Source organism: Sander lucioperca, chromosome 10 (genome assembly GCF_008315115.2).
Source record: "Sander lucioperca isolate FBNREF2018 chromosome 10, SLUC_FBN_1.2, whole genome shotgun sequence".
In the NCBI taxonomy this organism is placed as follows: Eukaryota; Metazoa; Chordata; class Actinopteri; order Perciformes; family Percidae; genus Sander; species Sander lucioperca.
Genome location: NC_050182.1, coordinates 9,626,600 through 9,648,518, shown reverse-complemented (window position 1 = coordinate 9,648,518; position 21,919 = coordinate 9,626,600). Strand labels below are relative to the sequence as shown.

The 21,919-nt window shown below is 39.8% G+C and overlaps 2 protein-coding genes across 3 annotated transcripts; both read left to right on the top strand.

Annotated features, from left to right (window-relative positions):
* Window positions 1–476: 476 nt before the first annotated feature.
* mettl6 (methyltransferase like 6) lies at window positions 477–5,629 on the top strand. Its single transcript, XM_031298516.2, has 5 exons — window positions 477–1,026; window positions 1,950–2,084; window positions 2,334–2,504; window positions 3,493–3,634; window positions 4,658–5,629. Exons 1-5 carry the CDS (start codon window positions 712–714, stop codon window positions 4,810–4,812), a joined length of 918 nt encoding a protein of 305 aa, XP_031154376.1. The 5' UTR covers window positions 477–711; the 3' UTR covers window positions 4,813–5,629.
* An 11,979-nt stretch (window positions 5,630–17,608) lies between these two features.
* On the top strand, window positions 17,609–20,773 carry LOC116049120 (C-type lectin domain family 2 member B-like). Of its 2 annotated transcripts, none has more exons than XM_036006776.1 (6): window positions 17,609–17,846; window positions 18,143–18,235; window positions 18,482–18,613; window positions 18,787–18,941; window positions 19,169–19,278; window positions 20,559–20,773. In XM_036006776.1, the coding sequence occupies exons 1-6, from the start codon at window positions 17,774–17,776 to the stop codon at window positions 20,680–20,682; spliced, it is 687 nt and encodes a 228-aa protein (XP_035862669.1). In that variant the 5' UTR covers window positions 17,609–17,773; the 3' UTR covers window positions 20,683–20,773. The 2 variants fall into 2 exon arrangements, with proteins under 2 accessions (XP_035862669.1, XP_035862670.1); XM_036006777.1 differs by having other exon boundaries at window positions 17,610–17,846; window positions 18,790–18,941.
* Window positions 20,774–21,919: the final 1,146 nt, after the last annotated feature.

Below are 21,919 nucleotides of genomic sequence, written 5' to 3'. Positions count from 1 at the left end.
TTTTACAATTTCATTCTTGTAATGTTTTCATTCTTTCTCGTAAAATTGCGACTTTTTAAGCTTTTGACAGAAATGAATTACAGATCAATTTAGATAATGCTATAACGCAAGAGCGTTACTTTGGGTTCAACTTTGGGGGGTGTGTGTGTGTGTGTGTGTGTGTGTGGGGTTTGAGATCGCCACTATTGAGCAACATTGAACTTTTGAACGTCAAAACACTTCATTTTCTGCATTCTGGTGATTATTTCTGCAACAATTTGTGCCTTTTCTGCATCAAGTTATGCATCAAGTGCAAAATGTGTTTATTTATGTTAAGGAAATTATAATAGGTTTTTTTTGGGGGGGGGAGGGGAGGGTTGCCTGGCCAGTTTTGATTATTGGGGGGTTGTAACACCCCCCCCTGTAAATTACTCCTATGCTATAACGTGATGATGTGCATTGTATTTTTTTTCAGTGGGTAACGAGCGGAATCCACGGAAAGAAAAGGAACCAATTGTGAATGCTACACGGAAGAATTTAAGTAACGCACAAGATGGACGTCAAATGTGGAAAAATCCAATATCGTGCAAGATATTTTTTTAAACTACGTTGATTTTAGTTTTTTAAAATAACAGAAGTTGTAAACCTTGTTGCGTCGTTTGTTTTCCTATAAGGAAGTAACGGTACTGACAAGAGGAGGCGGCTAATCCCGAGACTTCTTATAGCATCACCATGGCGCTGTCAACAAATGAAAGTTTCCCAGGTGATATTAAAACAACATCTCCTGAAGAAAACCTGGCGTTAAAAGACGACATAACTTCATGTGTCCCCGGGCAGACCAAAACCTCCACCGCCAGAGTTTTAACCGCGGAGGAGCTGGACAGACTCGGCGGTGAGCGGGCTCTGGTGTCCGACTTCAAACTGATGAAGTTGGAGAAAGAGGCGCAGAAAAACTGGGACTTGTTTTACAAAAGAAACACGACAAATTTCTTCAAGGACAGACACTGGACCACCAGAGAATTTGAAGAGCTCAAGGCTTGCAGAGAGGTAAGGAAGGAGGCAGGGCGCCACTCTCTACATTTGCATGTGAAAGCCAGGAACACTACTACCTAGGGCTGGGCGATATGGAGAAAATCAAATATCACGATATTTTTGACCAACTACTTCGATATCGATATTGCAAAGATATTGTAGGTTTGACAATTATTGCTTTCCCAAAATATTTACATAAGGAGGTTTGTGATAAATAATCATCAGTAATGTGACTATAATGACTAAGTGGGTAAAGGCAAATAAGTAACAGAACAGCTAGAACAGTCTGGTTAAGTTCAGAAAATGACATCACTTTACTGTAATGCAGCTCGTAAAACCAGTAAAAGACAACACTTATGTCATATCACGATATTACGATATCCAAAATCTAAGATGATATCTAGTCACATATCACCATATCGATATATTGCCCAGAAACCAAAATGTATCGAATTTTGTCCCATTAAACCCCAGTTGAAATTATTTTACCATTATAATTGTTTAAGTAATGAGTTGTATTAACTGTCATTACTTTGTTTGGGTTAAAATAGCCCCCACACATGTTTTTTTTTTCTTCTCGTTTCTGGAGAACATCTCGCCAAACTTCATTAAAAGAAATTTCAATTTTTTCGAGACTTTGATTAGCTGCAAAATTACAAACTTGATAGAATTTAAAATGAGACATATTAACATCGTCATGGTCTCCAGATAATTTCGGCATTTAAATAATCCATCAATCAGCAATGTAGTTTCTTACATTTCCAACTTATATGTATAACTGTGCATTTTGTGGAAGAGAGCTGTGGGAATAAGGGCAAACATTTTCCCTATAAGAACCGCCGTTTAGTATTTCCTTCTTCATTTGGAGCTGTGCATGTTTACACATTAATAAGTGATAAACAGACTGTTATCCTGTCTTTGTCCTGCTTGGTTTGCAGTTTGAGTCCCAGAGGTTGGTGCTGCTGGAGGCCGGCTGCGGTGTAGGAAACTGCATCTTCCCTCTGCTGGAGGATGACCTCAACATTTTTGTTTATGCCTGTGACTTCTCACCACGAGCTGTTGAATTTGTCAAAGTAAGATATATCTATATCTATCCATCAAATCTATATCAAATACCTGTAAGTCATCTTTTTTTACTTTTGTAGGTCAACTGAGCTCCTTTTCTAGTGAGACACGGCTTTACGTTCACTCAGAATTTTTTTTATGTGTGAGCTGACCAGTGTACTCAGTGTTTTTAGTCTCAGATGATTAGATGGCTTATTTATGACACACTAATTATAATAATACTAAATAAAACACCTTCATCTGCTTTCTGTTGACAGCAAAATCCTCTGTACTGCCCCGAGCGCTGCTGTGCCTTCCAGTGTGACTTAACTAAAGATGATATGAGGGAAAATGTGCCCGAGGGCAGCGTGGACGTCGTCACTCTCATCTTCGTCCTGTCGGCCATCCACCCTGACAAGATGAAGCTGGCTTTGCAGAACATCAGCAGGGTGAGAGCAGAGTCAGCCTGGGGGAGAGAGACTCAGTGCAGGGCTCCTTTTGGGAAAACAAGTTTAATTTGATCATTTCTTACTAATAATGTTGGGAGTTTTTTTTCTTCTCTCCTTTTAAAATACACCATGCCTTACATACACACATTAATGTGACTGCTAGATGTGCTGCACGTGTCTGGTGGTAACTTTCCATCCGGTTTTTGGATTACAAGCTGTTCTAAATGGTGTAAAGTAACATACATGTGGCTTTAAAGGAACACACCGACTTATTGGGACTTTGTCTTATTCAGCGTATCCCCCAGAGTTAGATACGTCCATACATAACCTTCTCATCTCCGTGCGCGTTGTAGCTCATTCCGACGGCTCCACCGGTAGCTTAGCTTAGCACAGATCCTGAAGGTAATCGGTTCCAACTAGCCTACTGCTCCCAATAAGTGACAAAATAACGCCAACATGTTCCTATTTACATGTTGTTATTTGTATAGTCACAGTGTATACAAATAACAAGGTCACATGAGACACAGCCATCTTCTAACCGTATACATACTGGGAACTATATTCTCAGAAAGGTGAAGCACTGCTACTTCTGCTACTTGGGTGGAGTGATATGCTTGCAGCACCTGAGAAGCACCGGACAGAGAGTAGAAATGCTTCGCTTTTCTGAGAATATAGTTCCCAGTTTATATACGGTTAGAAGATGGCTGTGTCTCACGTGAACGTGTTATTTGTACACGCTGTGACTATACAAATCACAACATGTAAATAGGAACATGTTGGGGTTATTTTGTCACTTATTCGGAGCAGTAGGCTAGTTAGAACCAATTACCTTCAGGATCCGTGCTAAGCTAAGCTAAGCTACCGGTGGAGCCGTTGGAAAGAGCTACAACGCGCACGGAGATGAGAAGGGTATGTATGGACTTATCTAACTCTGGGGGATACGGGGAATAAGACAAAGTCCCAATAAGTCGGTGTGTTCCTTTTTAAGGTGCTGAAGCCCGGTGGCATCGTCCTGTTCAGGGACTACGGCCTGCACGACCACGCCATGCTCCGGTTTAAAGCCGGCAGCAAGCTGGGGGAGAACTTCTACGTCCGCCAAGACGGAACCAGGTCCTACTTCTTCTCTAAAGGTCTGTAAATTACTTTAGTAGTCTTTTTTTTTTTTTTTAGATTATTTTTTTATTAATTTCTGTGGGTCATCATGATTAGGTACCAGGAGGAAGTACATCAAATAAGGGATGATAAACAACAACAATGGAAAAAAAAATGTCATCAAAATCAGAGTTTCATCAGGGTTCATACGTTCTGAAAAAACCTGGAAAAGTTATGGAATTTGAAAAATGCAAATTCCAGGCCTGGAAAGGTTTTGGAAACATAAAAAGACCTAGAAAAGTTTTGGAAAAGTCATGGAATTTTTTTTTTTAACACCGCATAATAATATGTGATTAATAAATGTATTTCATTTCATTTTCAGGAAATCATAGTCATGGCAATTTGCCAAAAAAGTCATGTAAAAGTATTAAAGTATACGGTTAAAATGCGTATGAACCCTGTACAATGCTTCCCTCAATACTTGTTATTGATTATACCGACCCACCCCTACCAACCCACCTCCCTTCCCCAACCCACCCTACCATCTTCCATCCAAGCCCCCATTTTCCCGCCCACCCCACACATTGCTGGTCCTCATTCAAAACAGGTCCCACATACACACGACAAAACAAAAAGAAGTATTAAAGTCATTTTCATGTTTGTTTGTGTCACTGAGACTGATAGATATGTATTTTTTAAGCGACTTTACTGTGCCAAACAAAACAAACTTAAGTGGTGAGCTTCCAACCAGCAGTAAGCCAGTTTTCACTGATTTTAAGAGGTATTAGATATGTTTTTGACAGTGAATCAACAGTGAATAATAAAACCAAACAGGCGGTATTATGTGAAATATACAGCTGTTTGTACAGAATCTACAACATGGGAAGGACATAGTGATCTTTCCACACAAGAGTCAGTTGTCAAATAGTTCCTTGGTTTAAAGGCTCTGTTCATATTTCTTGACATTTCACGACACAGCAGAAAACACTGTAACCCCCCCTTCTGCATTGTTCCCATCTTTCTGAAGTCTCAGTCTTTTTCTTTTTTTGGTCTGCTTTCAGAGTTCCTTGCCGAGCTGTTTGTGGACACGGGCCTCCAACCTGTTTCTAACGACTACGTCCTGAGAGAGACGGTCAACAAAAAGGAAGGGCTTTGTGTTCCCCGAGTGTTCCTGCAGAGCAAGTTCACCAAGCCCAGCCAATCGCAGAGCTCCTGATGTCACTTGGCTTATATCTATTACCTCATAAATCACGCGGAACACTGAAATGTCCAGTTGAAATTGGATGACAAAAGAAAAATAATATTTCTTGGGGGAATCGGTAGCCCTAACGTCACCTGGTTCCCTACATGCGGCTGTTTTTGAATCCTTGAGACCATGAGTGAGATGCAGCTGGTTAAGAGACATTAATAATGCCTGATCCCACTAATCAGCTGATGCATTTTTGCTCCTTCGCCAACAGATAGACAGTGTTACACTGGGACTCTTACAGGTGGAAATATGGGAAACTATGTGGACCATTGAAACACAAAATGCTACGAGGAGCATGACTGTTCTGCAAGGACCAAAGCTGGATAAATAGGGAATCTCAGTGAATGGTATTTGCTGTTTCACATCAGTTTAATTTACAATTCATGCCATGGCCCTCAACTAACTTTGATCAGCCTTTAGCATAACCAGGAGAAGTTCTCTGTAAGCCTTCAAATGTTGTTCTACTCTGAACAAACAGGTATTTCAATTGCCTCCAGTATAATTTTCTCCACCCCTTATCCCCCCCCCCATGTTAAGTTAATGGAATAACTTTGGATGAGGTGAGTCCTTTTAATTTTGTTTGATTTTAACTTTAAAACTTGAAAAAGTGTTCAACTGCATTGTGTCATGTCACAGTTTGTCTAAAACATGCTCATAGTGTTACATCCTGTGGACTGTGGTCCATTAAAAAAGAAAAAGTCAGCTGTAAACCACAGAGGCAGATAATAGTCATACATATACATCAATATTGTGACTTGTTCTAAATAAATGTATTAAAACTTTAGGTGGTGTCTTGAAATCATCCGATGATTGTCAGATTAGTGCCGCGTGTGAAAAATGTATTTGAGTTCTGAGTTTAAAGTCAGAATTCTTTACTTGTCACAGCTCTTTGTCAATTAAATGTTTTTGTCTTTTTAAATGTTACATTTTTTTTTTTTTTAAAGTCAGAATTCTTACTTTATTCTCAGAATTCTGACTTTAAACTCAGAACTCAATACATATTTTCACATGTGGCCCTAATCCTCTTCCGTTGATCCTCCTCTTCCTTGGCAAACTTTAAAATAAAATCAAAGATGTGCACTTTTTTAAGTTGATAAACATTTTGGTGTTGGAATTAATGTGGTGGTTAACTATAGAAACCAACACGGAGCCAGAAACAGTAGGAGGCGTTGCAGTTATAGAGTATGTGTCGTGAGCCTTAGGTGACTTGGATGCACCCACAGTGTGCAGTCTTTTACTGAATGTCAAAAAAAAAAATCCCTTCCACATAGCCCACAACAAAAAGACATTCAAAATCAACAGCAATATCACATTTTCTACAAGTAGAGGGAGACCTGATGTTGGTTATTAGCTAACTATTCAGCTCGTTATATTTCATAGTAAAATCTTTGTTCATAAGAGACCACTATATTCAGTATTTAATGACAATAAAATAATCCCTAAATGTAATCTTTTGTTTGACATTACACATGTCGTCCAGAGGAGCGCGCTGTTGGCTTCAAGGTGCGGACACGCTTAGGTCAGCTGGCAAGGCAGTGCAGAGAACCATCCGTGTTATGATCTGATTGTTATCAGTCTGTCATCTGTGACTCACGTTGGTGATTCCTAAACTTTGTGTACAGTCTGTGGGCCCAAAGCAGAGCCCTGCTACAGCATCAGAGACTTAATACAATTAATACATTTCATTTTATTGCTGATTTTGTATTTGTATTTGTATTTGGTAAGTCATCAGTGGTGAACATTTGTTGCATTTCCTCTTTTGATCCTGGAGTAACGATGAATTCAAGGTGAAAAAGTAGAAGAAATATTAGAAATATTTAATAATGTCCTTGTTATTAATCAACCAGTTTGTTTTCCTGGCTTTGTGAACTTTTTGTTTGTGCTGGCATGAAGTTAGATTTAATCTTTTGGAAGAGACATCCAGTGGTTATAAGACTTTCAAAATGCTAGTGAATGAAAGTAAAAGTAAAAAATGTTGCCAGAACCATCCATTAGCAGGATCCCATGTGAAGCATAGTATTTGACAGGAATATAAGGTTTACATTTTGACTTTTGAAGCACAAACACCCAACAAGCAGCACGTCTTTTGAGCAGAAAGCCTTCAGGGTTTCTGTGATTTGTAGACTGTGCTACACAACGGCCTAAAAGAAAAAGCATCCTCCTCTGCTGATTGTAAAAAGAGATTGCACAAGTTAGCCTACTGTTAGTGGTTACCCTAAAACAGTAGCATAAAATGTAATCTTCATAGCACAGGTGACATGATACTGTAAAATGAGACCACTGTGGTGTGAATTGGTTGAGGCTCTGTGCCTATTGGATCAAATAAGGGTCATAAATAATGTGTGCTTGTAAGTTTTGTAGCTGTAGAACTAATTATTTTTTTTCAGCTACAAAACTTTTTTACAGATGCACAAAATGATCGTACGGCTACAAAACCTTTTTCCAAATGCACAAAAAAAAGAATTCCACAGCTACAAAACGTTTGTACACGCACAAAATAATTCTACAGCTACAAAAAACGTTTTTACAAGCACACATTATTTATGACCCTTATTTGATCCCATCTGTGCCGAGCATCTTGCAACACGCTCTGAATATGGCTTCCTGTTGAGGCGCTGAGGCGAATGAACAAAAGTGTGACAATACGTCAGACAGATAAACCGCGAGTTGACAGTACCACGTCTAGAAACGTTTTTTTGATGTTTGACCAAGTGCATTTCAAACAGGTTATTAAGAATTACCCTGTGTAACATTACAAAACAACCCAACATGTACATTTAAAGCAAACAATCTTGTTTGACATTCCTGTCAAAAAGGTCTTTGCAATAGGAAAAAATAAATAAATCTCAAACGCTTATAAAATCTAATGCAACAGCCCTGAACTGAATTTGTGCTGGGGGGACAAAATATGAGGACGCACTCTGCTGAGTCGGGGGGTCACTAAAGTCATTAGGATACATTGTCTTGGCATTTATATTTGAAACAGATTTTGTGTCAATCCATTCTAGATGTTGAGATATGTCACTGAAGTTAATAGCATACATTTTATTTGTATAGAACCTATCAAAACAAAGTTGCAAAGTGCTTCACATAGCAAACAAAGAACACATTAAAAACATTTAAACATAAAACAGCAATAAAAGCATTAAATAAACAAATTAAAAAAAAGGCAGAATCTATTAGGGCTGCACGATTAATCTGCTCGCAATGCAACTGCGATGTCACTCTCCACGTTGTAACACCCTTATACACCCCAAATATGTAACGTGTAGTATTACTCTTCATCGGAATGTGCGTGTTACTTTAAGCATGGTTTTGAAACAGCACATTCTCTCCGATGCAGTTTCCTGTCCTGTGGTTTGGTTTTTGCAGCCCTCGACTGGTATGATGAAAAACAAATGTTGAATTGAATCACATCTGTAACAGCAGTCCGTCTGCGGCTGCAGGCCGTGGAGCTCACCGCCAGTGTTTTAGTTTGACTGTTAAAAATGTTTAGACAATTAAAAGGTATTTATTTAGAAGCGGGCTGGCTGCTAGTTAGCTAGCTAACGCTAGCATGCTATTCCACCAAGTTTCCATGCTACATAAATAAGCCAGACAGAGTTGTCCCTCATCTGGCGATAGAAACCCTGATTTTCCCATAGACTGTATATAAGAAGGCTTTTCCCGTTCTGTTAGCTCAGAGCTCCACAGCCTAAGTCCACAGGTACAAATTAGTTTTGCACCAAATGTATCGCCAAGAGTGTTGTGAAAGTCGAGGTGCGCAGATTGGCCACTTTGTGATGCGAGAGAGCACATATGTGAAGTTGCAGTGACAGATTCCAGAGGTTGTAATCACTGAGTTGTGGTTGTGATGGAAAATGAACCAGAGTAAAAAAAAAGTGTAAACGAGTAAATGTTGCATTATAAGTTTGCAGCTGTCATTGTGTTCATGTAAATATCAATCTACACATTTGTGAATCTTTTTTTCTGTAACTTCACATTCAGAATACAGGTGTGTGAACATTTTCTACATGTGCAAATTTCAATTTACAAGTTTAGATTTTTTTTTACAAGCTCTCGTTTTTTTTCTTTGTATGACTTCAAATTCAGATCACATGTGTGTGAATATTTTTTACAAGTGCAAATTCAATTTTTACAAGTGCAAATTTTAACATACAAGTTCAGATTTTTTGTTCTGCAAGTTCTCACATTGTATTCTACAAGCTCTCCCGTTTTGCACCATATTTACCTTCATAGTCATGCAGCTACTGGCAGAGGAGCTGAGAGTGGAGTTTATAGAGGAAAAAAAGGGCAGCGGCGCACGGCCCGAACAGCGCTGCGCACCACAGCAGACACCAAAACGGAGGCAGTGCCAGGTTAGGTTAGGTTATAAATGTTCAAATAACATACTTTTAATTGTTATTTTGCTGTGAATTATGTTGAATGAATTTCCCCCAATATGTTTCGGGACATGAATGTATGAAATAATCACGGTTTAGCCTACTATGCCATGATATGAATTATTGAAACACATATTAGGCTACTGCTCAAAAGTATAATTAAAATCGTTAAAATGTACATGTCGGTGTTATTACGTAGTTCTAAAGATATCCTAAGACAATACATGCATTAATATCGCAATTGGGTAGGCCTATTTATCATGAGAGATTATGGAGTTTGGAATCTGGCGGTCAAAATGTCCGCTCTTGGCAGTTCTAGTAGTTATGGAATTCCGGTGTTATACCAAAATCTGTGACCCATCGAGATCGGTGTCCCCCTACCTCAACCTGAACCAAACCCTTGTCCCTAACCTTAACCACGGAGGGAGGCGCTACGCTTTTAACAGGAGGGACACAGATCACGACGGGTCACAGATTTCGGTGCAACACCGGCACTTCCAGTATCTTAATGCAGTGTAACTACTTCAGCATGTAAATAATGCACCTAAAATACAAACGTGAGCAAGGGCGTTGTATTGAATCAACAGCCACGTGCAATTTAGCTAGCAGGTGAAGGTGAAACTAAAAATGTGCAAGAACTATAGACTAATACAGGCTTAAATGAACTGACAATATAAGTTATACGACTTACAGTTCTCAAGGATGCACACATGCCATCTCAACCGGGTCCTCCGGACAGCCTGTCTCTTTTTTCTTTCTCCCTTTCCTCCGAGTGTTGCGTTGTGAAGCGCGTGTCCGCGCTATTCTCCGATGTGCTCTCTAACAATCACTGCTGATAGATCATAGACGACTTTTTGTACATTTCTGATACCGTGGCGGGAAAAATCTAACCGTGGTGGACCGCCACTTGCCAATCAACATAGAGGAAACACTGGGTAAAGTATCCTTTTAATACAGTTTAACGCTAAGAAACCGTCTGCTTTCAGAACTATTTAAAATCCATGTTAGTATTCAGGAGCTAAACCAATTAATGATGATGTTAGATAAAGATAATAATAGAGAAAATTATAAGCTGTCTAGGCTAACGTCTTTAAGCATAGGGGCAGAGTCATATTGTGGATCTTTAATCTGCTGAGCAAAGGCCACAAAAGCAGTTACAAAAGATGATGAAATATGAAAAGACAAAAAGGAGGAGTTCCTTTGGAATAAAGCTTTTGTTCAAATCATTTCAATCACTTAAAATAGAAGGAAAGATGAGGTTAATCTCAATATGATTTTGTAAGATGTAGCCTCGGGCAATCAGCATTTTGGAAGATCTGAATCCTTTTGTGAACAGAGCCAACTCAATCAGATGATCAACCTGTAAGAGAATAGAATAGAGCAGAACAAGGCATCAGTGTCCATCCAGTTAAAAATGATAATATGCAATCTGCAGGAGCGATATTCAAAGTAGCGTAGGTAGGTTTCATCCTCAAGGGAACATAAATGTCTGTGCAGAATATCATGGCAATTCATTTAATAGTTGTTGAGCTATTACAGTCTGTCCCAAAGTGGTGGCCAGGTCAAGCTGTGACACGACCACACTGCTTTGATGCCAGTGTATTTTACTATGGGCTTGTTTCAGATAATTTACTTTTGCCGTGCCTACAAAACTGTATTAATGATCAATTATGATGTCAAAACATAGCATGAAGTAAGTCCAACGTTACAATAATGAGAATTACTGTATTTTTACACGAAAATACCTTTGACAGTGATCCAGATGAAAAGTCCCATTGCTGTCTCTTTACTCTCATCGCATTCAGCCTTGCATTGGAATTGACCGTTGTCCTCTGGTGTCAGGTCGAGAATCTCTGTCACGACCTGTCTGCGTCTCACGTTGTCATCAGAAACTGTCTCGGTTACTGTGGTGAAGTACTTGCTGGGGTCAGTCAGCTCAACGCTTTGATTAGTGATATGACACCATACAACATGCAGCAGACCGCACTGCTCAAAGTCATAATATGCATCGCAGGATAATTTCACAGATGAGCCTCTGGCAGGAGTGATGGTTTTCGGAGGGTAACGGACATCTAAGGTAACTAGAGCACAAAGGAAACAAAACAGAAAAGCCAAAAGTTATCTGGCAGTTTCCACGTTCTTTCAGTCTAAAAACGTATTGACTTACTTTAAATGAAAAGGAATTGTTTGACATTTTGGGTGATTGAGAAGATTGATACGGTATACAGTATATACGTAGACATTGTTTCTCTTTTCTTTTTGCAGGTTTGATACCCAAGCAACTATGCAAGTTAGAATGATTTGCCATTTTGTTTTAACTTTATTATTTAGTCAGAAGTTGCATTCATGTAAGCCGTTTTCTGTGTGAGATGGGGGGCAAATGGCAACCTGACAATGAGGAAGTTCCTAGTCCTGGCCGAGAAAAAGTCTGGCACACAAGCCTCAGGAAAAGCGCCACTCGTGGGTTTTGCTCTTTAATATTTGTACATATTAAACAAACAAGATATACCATGTTAATTAGTAACCCTTAGAAGTGCTGGTAGGTGGACTTTGTTACCATTGGGCAGAGCCAGGCTTGCCGTTTTCTGCAGTTCCCATACTTAACTAAGATACCCGGCTACTGGCTGTAGAAAGGACAACTAATCATTTCTGATCCTATGTTCCTGCTGCACTCCTCAGCAGAGTTTTCTTTGCCAACTTTAGACTGAGTTAAACATTGTCTTCCAAAGGCAATCTGGTTTCTTTTAACATTCACATACAAACAAGGCTCCGTTGTAAACCACGGAGTAAACAAGGACTTGAAACCGCTCCTCTTACTGGAATGTAGCAAAACCTGACCAGCACACCCTCTTCCTTCCTCAGAGAGTCTTTTTAATATTCACGTTTATTGGGAAGTGAAATGGCACTGCAGCTAGACGAGGAGAAACTCTGCTGTTCTGTCTGTCTGGATCTACTGAAGGATCCGGTGACTATTCCCTGCGGGCACAGCTACTGCATGAGCTGTGTTAAAAGCCGCTGGGATAAAGAGGATCCAAAGAAAATCTACAGCTGCCCTCAGTGCAAACAGACCTTCACACCGAGGCCTGTCCTGGTGATAAGTTCCCTGTTGGCTGATATAGTGAAAGCGCTGAAGAAGACGAGACTTCACGTTGCTCCAGCTGATCGCTACTATGCCACGCCTGGAGACGTCGCTTGTGATTTCTGCGCTGGGAGAAAGCTGAAAGCACACAAGTCCTGCCTGATGTGTCGAGTCTCTTACTGTGAGCTCCACCTTCAGCCTCACTATGAATCCCCTGCATTTGAAAAACACAAGCTGGTTGGACCCTCCAAATATCTCCAGGAGAAATTTTGCTCTCGCCACGACGAGGTGATGAAGGTTTTCTGCCGCAACGATCAGCAGACCATATGTGTTTTGTGCTCCATGGATGAACACAAAGACCACGACACAGTCTCAGCTGCAGTGGAAAGGAATGAGAAGAGGAGGGAGCTCGGGGTGAGTCGGCAAAAAATCCAGCACAGAATCCAGGACAGAGAGAAAGATGTCAAAGTGCTTCAGCAGGAGATGGAGGCTATCAATCGCTCTGCTGATGAAGCAGTGAGGGCCAGCAAGAAGATTTTCACCGAGCTCGTCGGTCTCATCGAGAAAAGAAGCTCCACGGTGACTGAAGAAATCCGATCCCAGCAGAAAACGGAAGTTAGCCGGGCCAAAGAGCTTCAGGTGAAGCTGGAGGAGGAGATCGCTGAGCTGAGGAAGAAGGACGCCGAGTTGGAGCAACTCACACACACAGATGACCACATCCAATTTCTACATAATTACTTTTTGCTCTCACATCTAAGTGAATCTACAGACTCACCCAGATTAAATATTCACCCTCTGCAATACTTTGAAGATGTGATAGCGGCTGTGTCAGAGGCCCGAGATGAACTACAAGACATTCTCTTCAGGGAAGGGCTGAAGATCTCGCTAAAAGTGAGTGAGGTAGATGTTTTACTGCCACAACCAGAGCCCAAGACCAGAGATGAGTTCCTACAATATTACCGTCAAATCACACTGGATGCCAACACAGTTAACGCAGGGCTGTCGCTATCTGAAGAGAACCGAAAAGCTACAGTAATGAGAGAAAAGCAATTGTATTGCAGCCATGCAAACAGATTCACTGACTGGCTTCAGGTCCTCAGTAGCGAGAGTCTGACTGGACGTTGCTACTGGGAGGTGGAGAGGAGCAGTGGAGGCATTTCGGTAGCCGTTGCATACAAGGATATAAGCAGAACAGGGAGTGAAAGCGGATTTGGTAACAATGACAAGTCTTGGGCATTAGGATGTTTCGACATCAGTTATAATTTCAGACATAATAATATCAGAACTTCACTCTCAGGCCCTAAGTCCTCCAGAGTAGGAGTGTACCTGGATCACAAGGCAGGGACTCTGTCCTTCTACAGCGTCTCTGAAACCATGACTCTCCTTCACAAAGTCCAGACCACATTCACACAGCCGCTCTATGCTGGACTTTGGGTTTATTGGGTCGGAGACACTGCTGAGTTGTGTGAGCTGAAGTAGAATGGAGCTAAACATAAAAAAAATAAATAAAAAAAAAGAGGCAACAGGTGATATTCTTTTTGTTGTTGTTGTTGTTTTTAAATAAGTTTGCCTTATGTTGCACTGTTCTTTGTGTCAATCTAACAAGGTGGGCAGGTGGACTGTGATGTCTTCCTTGAGGTTTTTTTTTAGCACAAACTGGAAAATTGTGCATCACTTTATGTGCTGCAGAGAATCCCCCCCCAAAACTGCAAGTATTATTTTAGCAATAAATAGAGCAACTTCTGATTGATCTTTCTCTTTGTTTTTTCATTCTTAAATAATTAAAAAACCCAATAGGTTATGTGTAATAAGGAATGAATTGAGTGAATGAATGTGAATGCCGCGGTATAAGCTACTGCACTGAGGTTTTTGTCTGCACATATTTCATAAAACTGAAATGTTTTTAACTTAGGATGCATCCCTCAATATGCATTTGGTTATTTTCATGATTATTTGGCAGAAACCGTACCGAGCAAATATACACTGCAGCAAAGTCATTTTCACCCATAGTTCTACTCTCGCCTACATGTTTCAGCTGTGCATCTCACATAGGTTGTCCATTAAAGCATAAGAATTTACCCTGTCCTGTACCATATGCACGTACACATGTTCAGTGTAAACACACAACATCTTGTACAAAAACATGCAATTACTATAAATAAATCAAGAATAAAATGTATATAATGTGCTCTCTTGGTAAGGCAACTTTAATTGCTAGACACATTAAGAAAGTGTACATCATTCCAAAATCTTTTAAATCACAATATAATGATACTTTGTAAGTTTTTTATTAAATTTTAAGCTTAGCTTCCCTTCAGCTACTGTAACAGACAACAATTAGATTTTAACAAGCTAGACCAGTTATATCAAGGAAACAAAGAATTTGTGAAGCCCACATATACAAAGCAGTTACTGACCTTTGTCCTGAGCAGACAACGCATAAAAAGTCACCACCAACAGCACCGTAAGTCCAGTAAGCCAAGTCATTCTGGAAGGTTACACTAAAGATGAACACGAGGGCCACAGCACAAGTTAAAAATGGCAGAGGCAACACACTGGCACTCAGTTACTGAGGCTTTCACTGAGGTGCATTGTCTGCATGGTGTGTGTGTGTGTGTGTGTGTGTGTGTGTGTGTGTGTGTGTGTGTGCTGTTGTGTGGGTGGAGGATAGGAATCTCTGTGCTCAGTCATACAGCAGTGTTTCCATTTCCTCTGATCACTAGCAACTTAGCACCTTTCTTAAAGCAGCCATATTATGCTCATTTTCAGGTTCATAATTGTATTTTAAGGTTGTACCAGAATAGGTTTACATGGTTTAATTTTCAAAAAACACCATATTTTTGTTGTACTGCAGTGCTCTCTCTCACTGCTGCAGATCCTCTTTTCAGCTGGTCTCTGTTTTAGCTACAGAGTGAGACCTCTTTTCTTCTTCTTCTTCTGTACTATCTTTGATTGCACTTGCACATGCCCAGTAGCTCAGATGTAGATCATGTCAGCTAGCTAGCTCCATAGACGGTAAAAGAAAGGCTGTTTCTACAACTTCGGTCAGTTACAAGGCAGGATTAGCTGGGAGACTTCTAAATGAGGGCGCACATGGAAGTAGTTCTTTTGTAGATTATGGTGAACTTGTGTGTGTTGTAGCAGTGCTTTGCTATTGAGAACGAGGTAGCATACTAGCGTTAGCATGCTAGCATTAGCATGCTAACGCTACGAGCTAATGGTTGGTTAGCCTGCTCGTTTCGGCTTGTGACGTCACAAGCCGTGCCGATTTTGAACAGCTCACCCAGAGACTGAAGGCAGGACACATTCAGAAACTGTATCTCACTCTAAACAGCATGGATGGATTTTTTTCAAAGTTTGTATGAATGTGGAAGCACCAGAGACACAACATAACACCCCAAATCCCAGAAAAAGTATTTTTTTCATAATATGGGCACTTTAAGATAAAATTTCCCTTTGTAAAGTTTTGTTCTGCACCAAATGGCATTGCATAATACCATTTTCATGTTTTCTTGAACGCTGTTTCACTGATCAGTTTATTGTGATTCAACCAGTTGTCATAAGAAATCTAAATAATTTTGGGGTATCAAGGAGTTGTTTTAAAATGTGTGTTTGCTGAACAGTAAAAAAAGAAAATATTACAGACTAAAATGGTACAACCCAAGACGGTAAGTTCTTCATTGCTGCACCATCACTTCAACTTAAATATAAGATGTAATACGTGTGAGATGTCATGTTCATCATTTTATACCTGATTCCCAAAATGGAGCCTTATTTGATATCTTGACTTTGAAATAAAGTTGTTTGGGCTTGCACAAAGCTTTGCTGCACAATTGAATATTAAATTATAATAATTAATTGTGTATTGTCCCATTATTAATAGGGCCTTATCAAAGACATTGGCCTCAGATTAAAATTGTAAACCATAATTGCTCTGCAATATCCAGACATCATTTGTCACTTAACTTTAAGACCATATGGACGTGATATCCTTGAAGTCACCCTTGGAAGACCTTTTGCATTTGCAATAGACAGACAATATAGTGTGGGCAGGCAATGAGGTGGAGTATGACAAACCTCTTAATCAACACACTTGTGCTCAAAACCTTTTATGCATTATAGTTGCATAGTTCGTTATTTCGAAACAGACTTTACAACCCCCTACTTGCCTCCCTTCTCTGGCTCCCGGTCAGTTTTAGAGTTCTTTTTAAGACTTTACTATTTGTCTATAAAGCCAACAACTTTGGCTTTATAGACAAAACTGCCCCACCACATCAGATCTGCCCCCTCTACTAGTCATCCCAGCTCAAGGGAAAACTAATTTTTTGGCTTTTGAATGTACATTGCCAATACTAACTACCCTGGAAATCCAGTTTTCTCGCAAGAGCACAATTTGAATTAGCTCAGTGAGTCACTCTGGCATTCAGTAATGATGCTCATTAACTATGCCCTTGTAGCCGAGCTGCACCAATCACATCGGTGTATCTCATATAGGCGGGCCAGAGGCGAGCTAAACAGATGACGACAGCGCTGTGACGTCGAAGTCGTTAGTAAACATTGCAAGCTACGGATGAACTCCAGTTGTTTGAAACGGCTTTGGCAGCTATAATGAACGAGTTAGACTTGGCTTTTTATCTAAAAGAGGAACAGAAGACGGCGCTCGAATCGTTCCTTTGCAAGAAGGACGTTTTTGCTGTTTAATCTACCAGTTAGCTCTGCTGGTAGCTAAGCAAATGGGGCTTAGTGAAAATCCACTGGTGGTTGTTGTGATTGGTCGTAGTGTTATCCAATTGCGTGCAGTGAGATTTTCAAATGCATGCTTGGTGACCCTCGAGTTGGGCCATTTTCATTACTCATTGCCAGACCCTAATCTTTCGGATTTGGGTCTGGATTTCCAGGCTAAATACTAACTGCTGTACAATGTTTGTTTATTAGTTCATTGATTTTATCTTGATCTTTGGCTGGGTATATATATATATATATATATATATATATATGTGCATGTTGTCTGTTGTTGACCTGTTTTATTGACCTGTTGACCTGTTTAAAATGTGCTATACTGTACAGTAGAAATACATTTGACTTGACATCAATAAGCTGTGGCTTTGTTATCGGTCAACAAAGTGATGACTTGCAAAACTGGTTCATCTTTTTTCCCAGGGTTTTTAGCTAATCTGATGAAGTTAACCCCAGACTTCTGCTTTTTAAATTCTCTTGAAAAACAAACATTACATGTATTACTTACTGTGCGTCAGAGGAAAAAAGCTTCAAAAAACACAATGTTTTTTCTTCTGTGGTTTGGTGACACAACTGTCATTGTGAAATTAGTAGCCATATATGGGCACTGATGGATCAATCTACAGAGTGATTAATCAGTGCCCATTTATGGAAAGGTGGATGGTGGCTATAAGTACAGTACATTTTGTAGCCATCTCTAACAGATGGTTCAACTGTCAAAAGAATAGACATGGCAGACTACATCAATTCACAAGTAACTGGAGAGAGGAGTAGTTTAGAGAAGAGAGAAAATGTCCATTCAGGTCAGAACATTGTTTTGTTTTTTACTAATGAGCTTTTATTTCTTGTGTGTGTATTTTCAGTTTATGGTTCTAAAACTATTGCTGTGGCCTCTGACCCTCTTTTGTTGATCAAGTGTTTTACACAAATATTATATTATAGTATTCAAAACATTGTATCATTATGTAAAGACACCTGAAAGAAAGGTATTTGAATGTATGCCATCTGTGACTGATGTTTTTATTAAGTTATGTGTGTTTATGGGTTCATTTGTTTGTAACATTTCCAATGTGTGTGTGTGTGTGTATTGTCCCTGTAGGAGGGTCAAAAGTCTACAGGGTTGTTGGAGTCAGCTTCGGTCTGCTGTGCATCATTCAGTCTGCTCTCAATATTTCTCTTCGGCTCCAACAAAGTGAGTATCAGCCTGCACCGGCCAAATGGCACAGTGAAAGTCTTTTGCTCCTCCAATGAAGTTTTGAAAACCTGGCAGCAAAAGTGTAGCAACAGCATCCTCCGTGTGTTGTAAATGTTAAGAAAAACACAGTATTGCTCATTCAAATAATCTGATTTCTTTCTCACTCGCTCAATGCAAAGTTTTTAAAGTGAGTGTGCTGTAAGCTCTGAGCGAAACAAGGAACATCTTTCTTTTTCTTCCAAGGTGGATTTTGTAACAAGTCCGACCAGATCAGAGATAATGAGATGTTGAAGGACCAGCTCAGGCGACAACAAGATCAGATAACGGAGCTTCAAACTGAAAGAGAACGCATGATAATGAGGCTTTGTAAAATGGGTGAGTGTTCTTTTTTAGAGCCAACTTTTTTTTACAGACAACCATTTGTCAATTTCTTTGCATATTTTCTTTCCATTTTCTTGAAAGGATTTTCCCTCTATGTCGGTTCCTGTCCCACCATAATCTTATCTCCTGTCTTGTTGTGCCTTGTCTCTGTTTGTCCTGTTTACAAGCAGAAAAAAAAAAACAAGGCTGTCCCCGGGGATGGCAGCTATACATGTCCAGCTGTTACTACGTTTCTACTGTGAAAGAGACCTGGGAGAATGCCCAGAACGACTGTGTGGCGAAAGAAGCTCATCTTGTGATTTTAAATGATAGAAGGGAAGAGGTATTGATGCTTTTTTTTTTTTTTTTAGCCATTTCTGCTACATTCTCCTGCATCCAGTCAGGCACTATTAAAGCAGGTTGTTTTTCGAGAAGGCCTTGCAATTTCAATGCAAGGCTAAATATATCCTTTTCTTGTCTTGAGCTATCCTATGAATTGAACTGACCTCATCAACTACCTTTGAGGAAGCATATTCAAATCAAATCTTCATCACAAATCCCTCCCAACAGGATGCTCTCCGTGCTTTTGGAAGTCAAGACTCGTGGATCGGCTTGAGCCGTCAACGAAATGGTCGGTCGTATCCACTGAGATGGGTGGACGGAAGCCCACTGACTAATATGTAAGGCTTTTGAATGTTTAAATCTATTATTAATAACATGATTACCATGAAGTATCAAAACCCCATTCCTGTGCATATTAATATCCAATCTGAGTTTTCTGTTGCACGACTAAAACAACCTTTGAATGTACACATGTTCCACCCAAACAAGTTCCTTCCCGAGGCTATTTTGCAGTGGCACCGTTGCACCTTCCGGCGCTTAGCAACGCCCAAGACGAAATGTCAATAAACCAGAGCATGTTTTTCTCCCATCCCAGAATGCTGTGTGGACTAGCCAGACCCTCCTCCGCAGCGCTGTGGAGGAGGGTCTGGCAATGCTGGACTAGATTATGCTTGAACTCCTGGGCTGAGGCAACGCCAACTTTGAGAAAATGCTTTGAGATGCTCTCCTGTTCAATTCATTACTTGAGTAAATAATGAATTCACGTTCACATGACTGTTGTTCAGGCGGTCATATTTGTTTATCGGTGGTTTAAGGCCCCAACGTCTCCTTCCAGGCAGCGCTGCCTGGAAGACACTAGGATTAGGAAATGGTTATGGTTAGGTTTGGGTTAAAACGCAACGCCCAGGATTAGGGTTAGGGTTAGGTGCCTTGAAGTCAACAGTTGCAGCGCTGCCTGGAAGGAGACGTTGGGGGCTTAAAACACCATCGAGCGTCATATTCACTGGACAATTGGTGAAACAACTTCACAAATTCCAAGCTAGCTGTTCTATCAGTTTGACCCTGCAGATAGTTCCAGATTGCAGATTGTGAGGTGAGGTAAACACATAGTAGGTGTTTGGCTGACACTGAACCAGCATGGCTGGCAGCACAGCAAGTGTTTGATTTGTTTCACTCTGGGACAGCGCAACATGCTGTAAATGTTGATATGGCAAAATGGGAAAAAAACAGGCTCTTTGGTAGCTAAATGCTCCACTATGTTTAACAGCTAGTCTCTTACTTTGTTAGAGTCCAGCTGGGTAGGAAGTGTTCAGTGGGAGGTGCTACGAGTGACACTTTTCACATTACACATAGTCATTTGGTTAATTGTTAATCTAAAAAAACATTGATCCGAGCACCTTTAAAGCTATAACAGATATGACAAAGAGAGAGACAAACTGCAACATTGTGCTTTGACAATTGATCGAGAAAAATAAAATGTTTTGATCAGAGTTTTGTTGAAACAGGAAATGTCCATCTGTCAAAACAAGGTGCCACAATCACCCAAACTATAATCAAGTTTAATATTTAAATTTTCTGTGGTATGTTCAAGATGATATGACATGTTAATGTTTTGTAGTGACAGGATTCAGCAGTCAGTTGATCGACATGTCACCTGCGCCTATGCCAACGCTAAGAAATGGGTCCTTTCCAACTGCGGAGAACAACGCTACTGGGTGTGTGAGAAGAAACGGCTCTGCTGAATACCATTTTATGTGTGCTTTGTAATGAGTGTTGTATTAACTATGTGATGTTGTGTTTTGTCTCTGGCTGATGAAGAAATGTCAGTAAAAAAGAGTTCTGGATCATCTTTTAAAATAAATAGTTTTTAGAGTTTTGATTCTCTGTGTGAAGGAAAAATAACCCAAATAATGAAATCCATGCAGTCATAAACAAGACTGGGCTACGTAGGCCACATAAGATAACTAGAAATACCGCCTCGTGGCTGTCGCCTCCGCCAATCAGTCAAGTTGCAGTTTACATCCATGTCTGTCCAGACTCATACTGTATATGTAATGAAAGGGGGGAGGCGACAGATAGACATAAGTGTGTTAGAAAGTTGAAAGTTGTTGAAGTTAAATTGAACTATACAACTCCAAACTTTGTAGAAAGTATAAGTAAAATTAGAAACTTAACATTTAGAACCTAACCTTTATAAAGTAGAAAACACTTTAAATACTTTTAATGCAGGATGTGAAGTCATAAGGGAAGTAAAATAGTGAGACAATGTGTGTGGATGCTGTTTTTAGAAGAAACTGAAATTAATTTAATAAAATATCTGATGAAATGCACAATTTTGGTAATCTCATTACAGTGTTTAAAGAAATACTTTGCTGAAGAGTTCAGGACTTCAACATACAACTTTCAGTCTCTGCGTCATGAAGCTGATGCAACATATAGCTGATGTATTTTTGCAGTAGGTGAGAAGATACTCTTCCTTCCATCAAAAGGATTTTATTTTCAGCCATGACGACATCCTGTTTGGGTACATGTAGTCAGTGAGTGACAGCCAACATCTCTTCTTCACTAATGATGAATGCAAACAGCTCCCCTTTGTGGAAAATATGCAGCTAAATGTGTTTGTGAGTCAGTTAGAAGTCAGTTCTGTAAGGCCCAAACACAATTATTTAAAAAGGTAAAATGAGTATTTTAGAACTCACTTTGGTGTTGACATTTTGTATTGAATGGGTTTTGTATTTGATAAAGCACAGAAAGTTCACACAGACAAAAATATAATAATTGTGTGCAAAAATGATTAACTCGTGTTCTTGAATTAATCATTTGTATGCACTTATTAACAGAGCAAAACTTTAAATAATATTGGTACCACATGGGATGTCAAAGAGTTAACAAAATAATGTTTAAATCTGTATTTCATTTACACATCTCTTCAAAAATGAAAACAAAACCAATAGCAGCCAAAGCTGACCAGTACTGCTT